Genomic DNA, 15,797 nt, shown 5'->3' on the forward strand with positions numbered 1-15,797 from the left:
TCAGGTAAAGGACAAACATTCCTTTACTTTGAGGAGGTCTCTCTGACTGCCACACAAATGCAGAATGAAGCACATGTTCCACTGGCACAGCTGTGTCAGTGCTGGGTTAGGATTTGGGCCTCACACCATACATTTGAGAATATCTTGTGCTACTGTTTCAGCCAAACCAATCCTGTAAAAACAGAATGTGAACTATACTGATGGAATTAAAAAGACAGACCAAAGATCAGATCAATAAACTGAAGATCAGATCAATAAATACATTTCAGATTTGCTGTTAATACAAAACAGGTGGCTTATAATGGTACAAATATATAACATGTTTTTGAAATACATGTGATTGAAAATATACTCATCCCCAACACCCAAAGGCCTACTTAGAGTAAAATCTACACCAAATTAAGCTCTATTAGGATCCATTCAATTTAATAGGAGAATTAAGCACAAACTTAGGTTTCAAGGGAAGATTTCCCATATACTACTTTACAGTTCTTATGAGTCTCTTGTCCATGTTGATGTCATGTGATAGACATACACTTGTAAATGCACTGGTATCCATTTTTAAATTGATCAACTGCCATGCAAAAAGTTGGATTTAAAAGAACTTTTATGCATTTTCTGTGAACAGGAATGTTCTTTGCTTCCAATTTCCAGGATGCTGTACATTTGGGAATACTTTTTTCAAATTTTAACTTCTGTTCTCTGTTTGGAAGGGAACCAAACAGTGTGCAAGTGGACAATGACTTACAGCACAAGTCTAGGTATGTTTACTTAGAAGTAAATCCCATTGTGTTCAATGGGGCTTACTCCCAGGAAAGCATGCACAGGATTGCAACCTTAGTCACAAAGATGCAAGTTTCCTTCACTGTACGTTCTCTTCTTTCCCCAGCTGCTCTTGTTGCTGCATTTGCTTCTAAAAGACACACTAGTGATACTGCACATAGAAATACTTAAGATTTTAAAAAAGAATATGGCTTTCCTCCAATCACGTCAGTGTCATTGGTGAGGAGGGCAGTACCCTGAAGGAAATAATGGCAGGGCAGGCTAGGATACCTGTGCAGCATGGCCCAGCATCTGAAGTGTGTTCTTCAGTCCTAGGTGGAGGGACTGTGTTGGCATTTAATGTAAGAAATGCATAATAACCAACAACAGTAATGCATGTTAACAAACGAATATTCTGGAATGGATAAAGTACTTTAAAATGTAGGTGTGTGAATTTAGCTTCGTGTTGAATCCAGTAAGGCAAAACATGCTTAACTTTTGCTAAATGGTCTGTGCCCCCACCCCCATTTAATACAAGTACTGTACATGCTTTTGGAAGATGCAGATTTTGGTGCAAGGGAGGAAGGGGGAAGTAAAATCCAATGTTGTGGAATTGTTACCAAGAATACCTGTGGGAGCTTTTTTCAGATTTAACACACAACCAGTCACTGCTAGGACAAAGGGATTTTTGAGGTCTAGATGAGCATTACTAATCATAACTGATTCTTAGGCATGTAATGGAACTTACTCTTCAGTAAGGATTTTAATACTGCAGCCTTACAGCTAAATCCTATCCAGTTTTCCAGTGCCTGTGCAGCTGTGCCAATGGGGTGCACACTACATCCTGTGGTGGGGAGGCAGATAGAGGCCTCCTCAAGGTATGGGAATATTTGTTCCCTTACCTCAGGGCTGCACTGCAGCTACACTGGTGCTGGAAAGCTGGATAAGATTGGGCCCTCACTCCCTAGTAGGTGTGTTTAGTACTGCTGCCTTAGGACCCAATCCTATCCAATGTTCCAGTGCCAGAGGGGCACTGTGCCAGAGGGGCATGCACTGCATCCTGTGGTGGAGAGGCCTCCTCAAGGTAAGGGAACATTTGTTCCCTTTCCTTGGGATGGCAGCACCAATGCTGTAAAGTTGGATAGGATTGGGCCCTTAATTGTGCCAAAACAAAAGAAAGTCAGTTCAGATCCACCTACAGCAGGGGTGCGCACACCCCCACTTACAGCCCTCGAGGCCTCTCAATGCAGCCTTCAGGGACCCCCCCAGTCTCCAATGAACCTCTGGTCCTCTGGAGATTTGTTGTAGCCCACACTGGCCTGATGCAACTGCTCTTAGCGTGAGGGCCGACTGTTTGACCTCTCGCGTGAGCTGTGGGATGAGGGCTTCTTCCACTGTTTGCTGTTTCACATCTGTGATGCAATAGCGGCAGCAAAGGAAAGGCCAGCCTTACTTTGTGCAAGGCCTTTTTATAGGCCTTGAGCTATTGCAAGACCTTCAGTCACTCATATAAATTCATCTTTAATATATTCATTTATGTAAAGTTTTGTAAATTTATTCAAATTTTAAATGCAAAATAATTCCCACCCCCAGGCCCCCTACACAATGTCAGAGAGCTGATGTGGCCCTCCTGCCAAAAACTTTGGACACCCCTGATCTACAGAATAAGTATTTAAAAGATCTCTCCTACAGAGAGGTCTTGCATGAGATAAAGGTGGTACCCCCCATATTCTATGTTCTGTATAGGTTATTTTACAGAGGAGGATCTCCTTCTCTAGGATCAAAAAAGCAGCACCAGCTTAAGGGCCATTTGCTACTAGCTTTGAGCCATTTCCATTCAATTTTAAAACATATTTCAAGTGTGTTACTTGTAGCAGGCCTGAGGAGGCTACAATCCTATCCACACTTATCTGGACTCTTAGACTGCAAACCCATGCACCCTTTCATGAGAGTAAACCCCACTGAAGACAATGGGGCTTGCTTCTGAGTAGACAAGTTTAGGATTGGGCTCTTAGACTGCAATCCCATGCACCCTTTCATGAGAGTAAACCCCACTGAAGACAATGGGGCTTGCTTCCGAGTAGACCTGCCTAGGATTGGGCTGTGAGACCGGTGTGGCTCTGAAGCCGACGCGAGCCGACAGGGCTCGTAGCTCTTAGGAGAGGGAAGCATCTAAAGCCCTTTTCATGCTTGCTGAAGCCGCAGTGCTTCGGCTTCGCAGCGGCTCCACGGGGCCCGAAGCTTGCAATTTACCGGGAAGGCTGGACTTCGTTCTGCAAGGTCAATGGGATGGAGAAAGACTGCAGCCCAGGCACCCTTTGGCCGGCGCGGGAAGCCCCGAATGCCCACTCCCTCCTGCGCCTGCCTTCTTTTACCAGCCAGGCAAGAAGCCCCGAAAGCTCCTCCCTTTCCTGCTGCTGCCGCCGCCGCTGCCTGGCTGTAGCTACCCTCTGCCCTGCAGCCGCACAGGCGGCGGCGAGTGTTGGTACAGGCGGCGACGGCTGTGCAGCTCTCCCTGCTAGCGTCTGGGCTCCCAGCACCGCGCCGCCCCCATTGCGAGAGGAGGAGCAGCCGGGGCTCTCCCTTTCCTGCGTCCTGGCCAGGCGGGCGCTGCAGCGGCGCGTCGCGAGCAGCTGATTCCGCAGAAGCCATCGGGGAAAGCGGCGCCTTGGCTGGCTGGCTGGCCCAGCAGCCCCGCAACATGCTGCGCGTTGCGCTGCCTCCCCGGGGTGGTTCTGCTGCCGGACTCCCCGCCGCCGCCTCCCTGATGCCGTGGCTGGGTCTGAGCGGGCGCTGCGGGAGGCTGGCGTTTGCAAGCGGCGGAGCTCCTCTCGCTGCTGGGGCCGGGCGACCTTTCGGCCAGGCTTCCCGGAGAAGTAGGTCTCAGGCAGCAGCAGCAGCAGAACTGGGGACGAAGTGGATGCGGCCCCAGGGCCGGGACACGGGCATCCAGACCTACAACAGCCTCAGCAGGAGCAAAGAGCCGCTCATCTTGGGGAACGCGGACGTGGTGACTTGGTAGAATGCATAGTCCTTTGAGGCTGCAATCCTGTCCACACTTTCCTGGGAGTAAGTCCCATGGACTCCAATGGGACTTACTTCTGAGTAGGCATGCATAGGATTGGGCTCTGAGTCTACGATCCTATCCACACTTTCTTGGGAGTAAGCCTCATTGACTCTAATGGGACTTACTTCTGAGTAGCCAGGCATAGGATTAGGCTCTGAGTCCTAGGGTTGGCATGTCCTTTTTGACTGTAGGGGCTCCTATGCCTTTAACAACTGTGTGGCAAGGGTGCAATCAACAGGTGTAACCTCCCCCCCACCCCCATGGTGATGCAGTACAGGGGGAAAACATCACCTGTTGACTTTCTGACAGCTCATGAAAGCACAGGGACTCTGCCAGCAACCCTGTATAGGGCCAACCCAGGATTAAAAACCAAAAGATTAACAGCCAAAGCTTGTGTGCAGCCTCATTACTTGCAAGTAAGTCCCCATTTAGTTCAGTGGGGCTTACTAGAAAGTTGGCTTTGGACCTTAGGGTCCCATCCTAGCCAACTTTCCAGTGCTGATGCAGCAGCAATGCAGCCCTGAGGTAAGGAAGCAAATATTCCCTTATCTTGAGGAGGCCTCCATGACTGCTCCTCCGCCACAGGATGCAGCATGAACCCTGTTGGCATGGCTGCACCAGCACTGGAACATTGGATGGGGTTGGGCCCTCAGTCTCTGTGCTGCTAGCCCTGTAGTGAAGGTGGTGAAGAGATGAAGGTGTCCAGCACCTCTTGAAGCAAGGCAGAATGGCTGGAAGCTTTAAGCAAGGAAGCCAGACTATTGATCTGGGAGTAGCAGTGAGAGGATATGCCATATTGACCAAGTAAAGGTCAGATCGAGACCATTACTGCTTACGTATCAAGGCATTCATTTTGAAAAATCCTTTTTTGTGGCTAGGCCTGAAAAGGCTTCTGAGTTCGGAGATCAAGTAGACCTGCGTAAGCTATGAGCCTAGCCCCAGCATTCTCTGCCGTGGACATTTGTCTGGTGTGAATCTACTATCCTACTGTTTTGAACGGTAGATAAGTGAGATCAGTGACCCAACACCTTTTGCAAATGACTTGCTCTGGAAGCGCCTGTAGCAAGTTGACATATCTATTTAACTCTGCTCATCTTGCTGTCTGTCAGGTGGTTGAACTGCCCTTTGCAAGTAAAATTTTGAATCACTGTGTGATTTTCTCAGTAGGCCTTAATTTTGTTCACAGGTATAGCTGTGGCCCTACTGTGTATGACCACGCACACCTCGGGCATGCCTGGTGAGTGGTTCTGTTTTGTGTTTTAATTGTCATTATTTTTACTGACCTTTCTTTCCAGCCAATGAGCCTTGATATTGTCTCTAGTTAAGAGTATGTTGGCTGTTAGCCTGTACTATTCAAACTATGCTTTTCCAAGTCCAGAGTATGCGATGTGCAACCTGTCAACCACCAACAGACTCAAAAGTAAATAAATGTACACAAGGGGGTCATGGTACAGAAGATGGAGAAACTGTGAATTTGATGTGGAGAAAAATATTTCCCAAGACCCAAAAGTCTGTTGAGACTACCCAAATAATAAAAAATTATTCCAACATAAGGCTACCCCTTAGTGTTAAGCCATCCAATTTCACAGTCATTTGTGACACTCACTAATGCTTGGAGAGTGAAATAAGTACATGTTTTCTTACTCCATGAAGGGTGGCATTGGTACATGATGATTTATTACATTTGTATACTTCTTGTTTTCCAGGGAGGGCAGAGCATTGTGTCCTCCACACAACAACCTTGATGGGCTGGGAGACAGTGGTCCTATTTCAGACAGTCATCCAAATCTTGACTGTTGTCAGTAATTCTTAATGGGAGCCATTATGGTCCCCCGGGAAGCTCTGGCACATTTGAAGGGGGCCACAGATTGAAAACTGTGGGAAGGGGACTTTATGTTTATCTGTTCATAATGTATCCTTGTTTGATAGGGTGGTCTTGGAACCTGAGAAAAGTTCCTAAGGGGCTGTAGCCAAAAAACGGTTGACAATGGCAGGTTTAGATCAGTGTTTCTCGGCATTTGTCCCCCACTGTACCACTTTACATGGTCCACCTGTTGCAGGTACCACCAGAGGTAACTGGTGATGATCATTACCTGTTACTTCCAGATTGGGAGGCCAGAAGCAATGCAACACAGACTGATAAGATACTCAGGGCAAATGGGAGGACTTTTTCAAGCACACAAAAAAGTGCATGGTGGAACTCTGCCTGCAGATCCTCCTGCCGTTGCTTGTTCATTATTGCTAGTCTCGTTGCCAGGTGGCAGGGGTCTTGGGGTCCTGTCTGTACTGCTGGACACCACCTCAAGTACCATCAATGGTATGAATGCCACAGGTTGAGAAGTGCTTATTTACATTATTCTGAACAAGCTGGCCCAAGATTGAAAGCGTCTTTTACTTTTGAACTAACCACTGCTCCCTATTGCATCCAGACTTGGGGACCTATGGCTTTTTCTAACCATGCTTTTATAAACCAGGATATTAAAACACAGTTTAGTTGTGGTTTGCCTTTAACAGTCCACAGTATTTGTGTGTAACAAAGTGGGCTCGATTCTTCCAACACATATCCCATAATAAATCTTTAGGTCCCACAAGGCAATCTTTGTTGTGTCACTATACTCTGGTTACAGATTAACTTTTTATTAGAAAATGTTTCAGTTTCATGAACAGAAAAACAACTGGATAGCAAATATAAGATCCCAGGACACAGCTACATACAGTGAGAGAGCATTGTCAGTCACAAACACAGAGCATTCAAGTCTGGTATGTAGGTCCATTCCAGGGGGTTACATGGGGTGAGTTGGAAGTCCATAAGTCACTATATTCAAGGCTAGAGCAAGATACGCTCAGTCCCGCCTTGCACATGGCCAGCAGTGCCAGGCCAGGCTTCTTCCGCTGAGTACTAAACTTCGAAATAGTTGAGATTTGCAGAGTTTTTAAATGTTATGTTTTAAATTTCTGGTTTACTGTAACAAATGCACACACTCTCTCTTATTCATTCTTTCTGTTTTGGGTTTTTTTCCAGTTCCTATGTTAGATTTGATATTATTCGAAGAATAATGACAAAGATATTTGGAAAAGAAGTAGTCATGGTGATGGGAATCACAGACATTGATGATAAAATAATTAAAAGAGCCAGTGAGGTAAGTGGATAGTTTCCATTTTAATTTTTAAATTTTGTTCAGTTTTTGTAATTCAATTGATTTTGCAATGAGGGTGCTGCTTTATTATAGCGTTCATGCTACCATCTATGCAGCAATAAAACTGTTCTTGTTTGACCAGCAGAGGAGGTCTAGTATTCTTGAGTTCTTTAACTTTTGTCTCCTTTACTAATTTCTTTATAGATAGGAACCTCTTCTTGCACAATCACTCTACCAGCCCTTTCCTCTTCAAAGCAAATTTCCCTCTTCTGCCTCAGCTAAACATTATACATGCTGCAGTGGTAGCAGTAGTTAAGCTCAGTCAGAATTCTTGTTTAACCAGAATTTGAAATCTGCTTCAGAACATGCTCCTGTTCCTCCAGTGTTTGACACAACCCGATCTAGTAGCCATCTGTACCATAAAATCCTAATCTGTTTACCTGTCTGTTAGCTGGATATCAATCAAGCTGGTTCTATCAGCATAGCCAAATAAATTATTCTGATTTTTTCTCTTCAGAGATGATTTTGTAAAATACAGAAGTAACATTAAACTGTCCAATTGTTATATACCAAGAGTTAATGAAACATTGAAATTCAGCTGTTGATGTATAATGTGTGAGATTATGTGTGAGATTTTTTTGGAAAGAAATGTTTCTGCCTCTCCTGTCCACCCTTACCTTTTCACCTGCAGTGTTCTCCACCTGTTTCTGTAGCTTTGACTCGTTAAAACACATACACCAAACAGTTCTTTCCTGAAGTGATCCCAAGCTGGGGTGGGGGTGGGGGAAGCAGGCACTGTGATGGTATCACATTGCCAGATTTGAATGTGCAATGACCCTTACTCTGAATAGGCTTACTGATATATGTAGACATTCAGAATGAGGGCAGTTCTTTCTCACTCTGAATGGATGAACATGCTTGCCTTTGAAACCTTTCCCTATTGTCAAAATGTGAGAGATGCCCCCCCCCCCACATTTCAGCTTGCCCTCATACAGTACTTCAGCTGAACTGCTAGTTCTTTTTTAAAAAAATGATAATAATTGTGTTAAGTGTCTTGGTGAAGTTCTGTGATTACAAGGAAATCTTTGTAATTGTTACAATAACTCAGGAGGGCTTTCATCTCTCATGTCTTCTTTATGTCATTTAGGCCCAAATCCTAACCAACTTTCCAGAACTGGCATAGCTGTGCAAATGGAGTGTGTGCTGCATCCCGCAGTTGGGTGGCACTCATGGAGGCCTCCTCATGCTAAGAGAATGTTTGTTCCCTTACCTTGGAACTGCATTGCCCTTATGTCAGTACTGGAAAGTGGGTTAGAATTGTGCCCTTAGTAAAGTTATTTATATTTTTAATGGGGGTATTTGATTTTCATGTTAAATGTAGATGGAGGTTGATTTCATGTCTTTTCATGGGTACAAGCACAATGTATCTCAATCCTGCAGGCTTTGTAGTTTGCCTCCCTTTAATACTTAGCTAATGGGGATAATACTGTGGTATTCTAAATATGTTTTAAAATTGTATGAAAGCCATTCAATGTGTGTCTGTCTTACAGATGGCTGTATCGCCAGTGACTCTTGCCCGCTTTTATGAAGAAGACTTTAAGCAAGACATGGCTGCGTTAAAGGTGTAAATATTTTACCTGATTTGATTGAGGCCTATGGGTCAGCCCAGTTAGCAGGGGGTGGTTTAATCTTTAAATTACTTTCAGTCTCTAGTGATTTTGGATGATGGTTCCCTTGCAGTTTCTTATGCCAAAAGAGTTTCATTTTATCTTCTTATGAAACAAAATCTGTAAGTGCTCATAAAACACTAACCTTTACCTTTTGAAATATTTTGAAATGGGTTAAAATGGTAGAATATTCCAAGGGTTCATCTTCAGCATTGTATGTGAAGACCAGAGACTTGCAGTCCAATCTTGAGCTGTCTGGCACCCAAGGCTGCAGTGGTGCCAAAATGGCTGCAGCTGCATCCTATGGATGCTGGGCAGCCACCGGTGGCTCCCGTTGTCTCCTCGGGGGAAGATGACATTTGTCTCCTTCCCCCGGGTAAGGTAAGAAGCCCCACAATGGGGCTACTCAACTCTGTGCCAGCTCTGTGCTGGCACAGAGTAAAACAGCCCTGTTTCGGGCTGGGAGGCCCAATGCGGGGCTATGGATCCGGCTGAACTACACCAATCTCGCCCCCTCCCATCCTACTCCATCTGCCTGCCCCACCTTTCCCCTGCACCCCACCCTGGAATGCCTCCTCCCATGCCCCCATTCACCTCTTTGCCACCCAGTGCTCACAAGGAGCACTGGATGACCTCTTGCTGACCTCTGACTGGTGCCTGCCCAGTGTGTGCTCACGCTGGGCTAGCTCTGGGCTTGTGTGAACTGTCACAGGTGTGCCTTATGGCACATTTGTGACAGTGCACGCCAGCAATGGGCCTGTGTGAGCCCATCAGGATTGGGCTGCTGGAGTCCAAATGTTTCGATGTTTACTCAGAATTAAATCCTACTGATTTCAATGAGATTTCCTTCTAAGTAAGTGTACTTTGGGAAGCATAACTTCAGTCCTATTTTTTTGCATATTGGTGTGTTCCACAATGTCCAGTAAGACTTACTGACAAGTAAGTGTGCCAAAGGCTACAGCCTTGAAAAAGCAACAGTTTTCAAGCTTAGTCCTTTTTATGAGATATAATTCTGTTTCTCTGCTATCATTGAAGTACGCTGTCAATGGTCTGCTCAATATGTTAATCCAAACCTATGGCTTTCTTTTAACTAAGGTTCTTCCTCCTACAATCTATATGAGAGTGACTGAAAATATTCCTCAGATCATTTCTTTTATACAGCAGATAGTTGCTAGTGGACATGGCTATGCCACCTCCAAAGGTAAGTCTTCTAAATTATACAATTGGCAGTTAACGTGTGTATGACATTTGTGTGTTTGAAAGATTAACATTTTGCTATTCTAGTAGTCCAAACTAGTTTGTTTCCAAACTGCTAGTTCATGTCTGAAATCTGATCAGAGCTTAAGGCTCCAGCCAGCAGTTTCTCCTGCCTTGATATCCTGGTTTAACAAACAATAGATAGAAAAAGACACAGGGTTCCAGAGTTTGGATAAATGTGGGATTATGTTTAGCATCGATTTCCCACCTTTCTAGATCTATCTTGTTCCAAGTCAGAACTGAAGAAAAAGCATCTGATTTTTGTCCACAGTGCATATTTACACGTATGATCAGCAAATCCTGTAGCCCTAACATGACCCACCACAGGCACCCACCCATAAGTCAATCTCACAGATTAGTCGTGGGCAGGCTTTGAGCAAAAAAAAAATAATCATGGAATTTTATATGACCCTCAGATAAATCTGGGTTTTAACTTGGGAGTGTGTGTGTGACTATAGTTTTGTCTGCTTTTACCTGAGGCCAGATCTTGAAAAATAACCTACCAGTAATTGTTGCCTAAGAACTGTACAGTCTCTAATTTATTAAACATTTAGTAAAAAATCATAAGATACATTTTTATTCATTAACTTTTAAATTCTGGTCTTCACAACCTTTTTATAAACACTATCAGAGTAATTGCAATGTAAACAACATACCAGTAGAACCATGCATCAAATCCTTCTTTAAGGTGCCTGGTGTGTTAAGCCAGAGGCTCTACATGTAACATACAACTTATAACACATAACTGGGTGTGTGCAATTCGATTCACAGCAGAGAGACCAGCAACAAGGAATGAGTATGAGGAAGTGCAACTACACATAGCAACAACCCTATTTATTCAGAAGTAGACCCATTGCTTTCCATGGGTGTTATTCTTATGTAATAGTGCACTGAATTGTAGTCTGGGACTTTGTTCAAATGGAAATAAGAGTTACATCTTGGTGTTTTAAAAACCAGACCCCTAAACTGAGGGGTGTGTGAAATTTTTTGAAAATGACGTACCAGGAACTGTTCTGAAGCAGCAGCAAAAAGGAAAAAGAAGAGGCATTTTACCTTCTTCTCTAAACTGAAAGGGGATTGAAGGTGCTTGTGGAGTTGTGAGGAAGCTTTGTTAGGGGTAAGTGTTGTACTTCCATAGCTGTAATCCTCATACACACTAGAATTCCCATAAGTGCCTTCACTCTCTTCCTGTTTGGACAAGAAGCTAAAATGGCTGCCTCTGAATACCATAATTACTAGTAAAATTTCTCTTTTCCTCCACCCCTGTGTCTTGCTTCTCAGCCCAGTTCTGCCCCCACTTCACCAGACAGCTGCTAAGCTTCCCTGAAGCTTCTCAGAAACTCCCATAAGCTTCGTCTTTATTTCCTATATTGGCCCATGTACAAATTTTCTTTTTAGGCATAAGTTTTTGACTTATAGGCGAGTATCTACAGTATCTTATGTCATGCCCGTGGCATGAACACTTGTCCTGGAACCATGCAATCAGTCCCCTCTGCCATGGTTGCTGTTGGTTGATGCTGGTTGTGGGTGAGAGGAGGTGCTTCAGGATTACATCTCCTCACCAAGAGCTGGGGAAGAATTTGACCCATCTCAGCAGAAGTTGCAGCATGTAGCCTCTTTATTTTGTGTGGTCAATGCCAGATTGACATGGCACAGGATGCTTTGTGGTACCTTTGGTGTGCTAGCTTAAGAAAACACAGGTCATGGTTCAGGATGTGGGCTTACCTCCCTGCATTACAATCTCTGCGCATGAACTGGAGGTTGTCCATGACTTTGTGTACCTTGGCTCAGTGATCTCCGACACTCTCTCGATACCAAGCTCAACAAACGCATCGGTAAAGCAGCTACCACGTTTTCCAGACTCACAAAGAGAGTCTGGTCCAACAAGAAGCTGACGGAACATACCAAGATCCAGGTCTACAGAGCTTGCGTCCTGAGTACACTTCTGTACTGCAGCGAGTCATGGACTCTTCGCTCACAACAGGAGAGGAAACTGAACGCATTCCACATGCGCTGCCTCCGACGCATCCTCGGCATCACCTGGCAGGACAAAGTTCCAAACAACACAGTCCTGGAACGAGCTGGAATCCCTAGCATGTATTCACTGCTGAAACAGAGAAGCCTGCATTGGCTCGGTCATGTCGTGAGAATGGATGATGGCTGGATCCCAAAGGATCTATGGAGAACTCGTGCAAGGAAAGAGCCCTACAGCTGCGATACAAGGACATCTGCAAGAGGGATCTGAAGGCCTTAGGAGTGGACCTCAGCAGGTGGGAAACTCTGGCCTCTGAGTGGCCCGCTTGGAGGCAGGCTGGGCAGCATGGCCTTTCCCAGTTTGAAGAGACACTTGCCCAACAGACTGAGGCAAAGAGGCAAAGAAGGAAGGCTCATAGCCAGGGAGACAGACCAGGGACAGACTGTACTTGCTGCCAGTGTGGAAGGGATTGTCACTCCCAAATCGGCCTTTTCAGCCACAGTAGACGCTGTTCCAGAACCACCATTCAGAGCGCGATACCATAGTCTCTCGAGACTGAAGGTTGCCAACACAAAGGTGTGCTGGCTGGACTAAGTGCATAAGCATAGAAGAATGTATGGCTTGTACTCTTATGGCCCAATCTTATGGGTGCATTATGCTGGTGAAATGTGTATTCTGCCAGCATAAAAATGGTAAGCAGCCAGATCTGTGTGAGGATGGACTAGGCCTTCTTGCTGGAGCAGGTAAGGCTGCACAGAGGTCAGAAGGGAGTCTGGGAGGGAGTGGATTGAGGTGGGGAGATGAATGGAATGGGGAGGAAATGGGTTGGGATTGGCAGATAGGGCCTGGGAAGGGGGCATGTTTGGCAGTTGCTTGAATCCTAACTTCCCAAACCTGATATGCCTGCATGGTTCAATTTGGACTTGTGCTGGCTATCGAGCTGACACAAGTCACAGTTGACCAGAGGCAGGTGCTGGGGCATATCCCAGGACAAGGGAATAAATGTTCCCTTATTCCAAGGAGGCCTCAACATGAACTCCCCCGGGCGGGATACAGCCGAAGCCATCTTAGCGGCAATGCATCGTTACGTGTGGAGCTAGTTAGGATTGGGCTGCCCATCAGCAAACCAAGCATCTTCCATCTTTATAATAAGACATACTGTTTGTTTCCAACAGGTAATGTTTATTTTGATGTCCGTTCTAGGGGAGACAGGTATGGAAAACTGACAAATATTTATCCTGATGCCCAAGAAGAAGTGGGTGAGTTGAAACAATGTATTGACTTTTGTTCCAGTTTGAATGTTCTTGCTTAGTACATTGCCTGTGTGTTTAAAATGCAAAGTTTACTAGGCAGATTTGATGTGTTGAGATTTGATACAGATTTGATACAGATTTGATACAGTGAGCCCTTGGTTTAATGGAGGGGAAGGGGTGTCTGTTAATATTGAAAGTCCATTCAGTTTGGGTACCGCTTCTTCCCCATTAGTTCATTAAATCCATACCTTAGAAAGCACCCTTAGTGTTGCTGCTTGGCTCTACTCCCCACCAAGGTGGTCCAGGACTTGAGGAATGTCTCCATCCCTAGAGTGCCCTGGTAGAGGAAGGAGCAGCAATGCCAGCACTGTTTTCTTACGTAGTTAAGTGTTGGGAGGGAGGCTCGGGAGCAGGGTTATCTACCTTTCAGGACTCCCTCAGTGCTTCTGCTCTCCTTTTCGCCCTTGAGCAGTGCACTCTAGCAATGGAGATGTTCCTGAAGCTACTGTAGGCTGTCTCTATTCCTAGAGTGTCCTGCTTGAGGGCACAAGGGAGAATGGCAGTGCCAGGAAAGTCCTGGGAAGAAGGTGAGCCTGGCCGCAACACCTTCCAACATTTAGGTACCTTACAGATTTCCCTTGGTGCTGCTAATGTAAGGTTTAATGGCTCTCTGCTGACATCACAAATGGTCTGTTATTTCCAAAATCTATTAAATTTACAGTTTAGTAGACAATGTTCTTTTCACGTAGCTGCTGCTGTTTCATAACTATTATTTTTTAACATTATGTTCTGAAGCAGTTTTTAAAATAACTCATGATTCTTAGAACTGAAGAGCCCGTGATAATCTATCTAATACTTTAGTTGGGAAATCAAAATAGATCCTTCCACAATGACCCTGAAGAATAAGGGTGCTGAAAACAGTGAAGGTTTTTGCAGTGCCTTCAAGCAGCAGGCTAAAATGGTTTGGATTTTTGGTTTAGAAGTTAGATAAAGCAATGAGGGCTGTGGTAGAGGCTCAGGAAATCCTTGCCAATGAAAGTACTCTTGATATACAAGGAATTAGTGAAAATATTTTTTACGTAGTATGCTACTGTGCTGTTGGAAACTTGCAACCACTGGATTTTGCAATGACCAGCTCTAGAACTGCATTAAAAAGTATGTGTGCGCACAAAGGGAAGATGGCATTGTGAGTAGTAATTCATTGAGGTGTTCATAGTATGCATTTTTTTTTACCAAGAATCATAAGAACATAAGAACAGCCCCGCTGGATCAGACCATAGGCCCATCTAGTCCAGCTTCCTGTATCTCACAGCAGCCCACCAAATGCCCCAGGGAGCACACCAGTTAACAAAAGACCTGCATCCTGGTGCCCTCCCTTGCATCTGGCATTCTGACATACCCCATTTCTAAAATCAGGAGGCTGCACGTACACATCATGGCTTATAACCCGTAATGGATTTTTCCTCCAGAAATTAGTCCAATTCCGTTTTAAAGGCATCTAGGCCAGATGCCATCACCACATCCTGTGGCAAAGAGTTCCACAGACCAGTCATGAGTTTGAAACTCTGAAGGTGGTCCAAATGGTAGCAGGGACCTGGAGTTATCTGTGCAGTCGCATGCCTCCTCTGAAGCAAAATGTTTTTCCTACCAGCACTAATATAACTGATCTCCTTGGGTCACTGGTTTGTCCAGTAAGATGATTCTGTGCTTTCCTTTTTGATGGGAATTTTTTTGTTTTTTCTGTGCTCTTACAATTACATGACAGCAGGAGAATATGCAAAATAGATACTTTTTTCCTACGTGATTGTTGGGTATTAAGTCACACAAACAAACCCAGTGAAGGCAGTTGTTTCTCAGACATATACAAATAGAATTATGTATAGCTGCAGTGGTGCCACAGAATCAGACAAGTTTGTTAAGTTTCTAGTTCCCAAGGTGTTGTATGCATATCTGTAAATGTGAATTTGGCAACATGGCTTAAACACTGTTGCACCCTCAAATCTCTTATCTGTGTATCTGCTGATTTTTCCCATATGTGTGTGTAGTCATCACGTTGGGCTGTTTGTATGCAAGCTGCTTGCTTTTTCCTATACCATGCCATCAAATATTGGAAGTTCCTCTGCCACAAACTTTCCTTGTGAATGGAAGGAACATTCCACTTATATAAGGACTGTTTCTACAAGTGGGATGCTCCTTCTGTGGAGGAAGCCCCTGGCAGCAGAGACACTGGTAGGGATGCCACCCATAATGTCTGAAATTGCCTTAAATAACTTGTGAATTACAGCAGTCTTTTATTCACCTTTATTCAGAGCTTTTTCCTCTGTTAATACATTGTCCCTTACTATTGGCAGTTGATAGTGATAAGTGTCACACAAAGGATTTTGCTCTTTGGAAGGCAGCCAAACCTCAAGAAATGTGCTGGGATTCTCCTTGGGGGAAAGGAAGACCTGGCTGGCACATTGAGTGTTCTACAATATCAAGGTCAGCTTCTCTGGGGTTGCTAATCTTGTCTCTCTTTCAGGCACGTGTAAGCAAGAAGTAACAGATCTCTTGCATGACTGGTGGAAGATCAAATATATATTTTATTTTAATAACCAAAAAATATTAGCAATAGCAACTTGGGAAAGGACCTTTTAAGTTCACTTTTGAAACGTTTTTCTTAATGGAACGGTAACAAGC

The 15,797-nt window shown here is 44.6% G+C and overlaps 1 protein-coding gene across 2 annotated transcripts in view; it reads left to right on the forward strand.

The window, feature by feature from the left end:
- CARS2 (cysteinyl-tRNA synthetase 2, mitochondrial) overlaps positions 1–15,797 on the forward strand; it is a 50,234-nt gene that overhangs the window by 3,819 nt on the left and 30,618 nt on the right. The window contains exons 1-7 of one of the 2 annotated variants that reach the window (XM_066618967.1): positions 3,367–3,780; positions 5,016–5,066; positions 6,852–6,969; positions 8,517–8,588; positions 9,729–9,834; positions 13,041–13,124; positions 15,470–15,599. In XM_066618967.1, the coding sequence (XP_066475064.1) occupies positions 3,464–3,780; positions 5,016–5,066; positions 6,852–6,969; positions 8,517–8,588; positions 9,729–9,834; positions 13,041–13,124; positions 15,470–15,599 (878 nt within the window). In that variant the 5' untranslated portion in view covers positions 3,367–3,463. Of the gene's footprint in view, positions 1–3,366; positions 3,781–5,015; positions 5,067–6,851; positions 6,970–8,516; positions 8,589–9,728; positions 9,835–13,040; positions 13,125–15,469; positions 15,600–15,797 lie in introns of those variants that run through there. The other variant, XM_066618968.1, reaches the window with a different exon arrangement.

Source organism: Tiliqua scincoides, chromosome 3 (assembly GCF_035046505.1).
Source record: "Tiliqua scincoides isolate rTilSci1 chromosome 3, rTilSci1.hap2, whole genome shotgun sequence".
Taxonomy (NCBI): Eukaryota; Metazoa; Chordata; class Lepidosauria; order Squamata; family Scincidae; genus Tiliqua; species Tiliqua scincoides.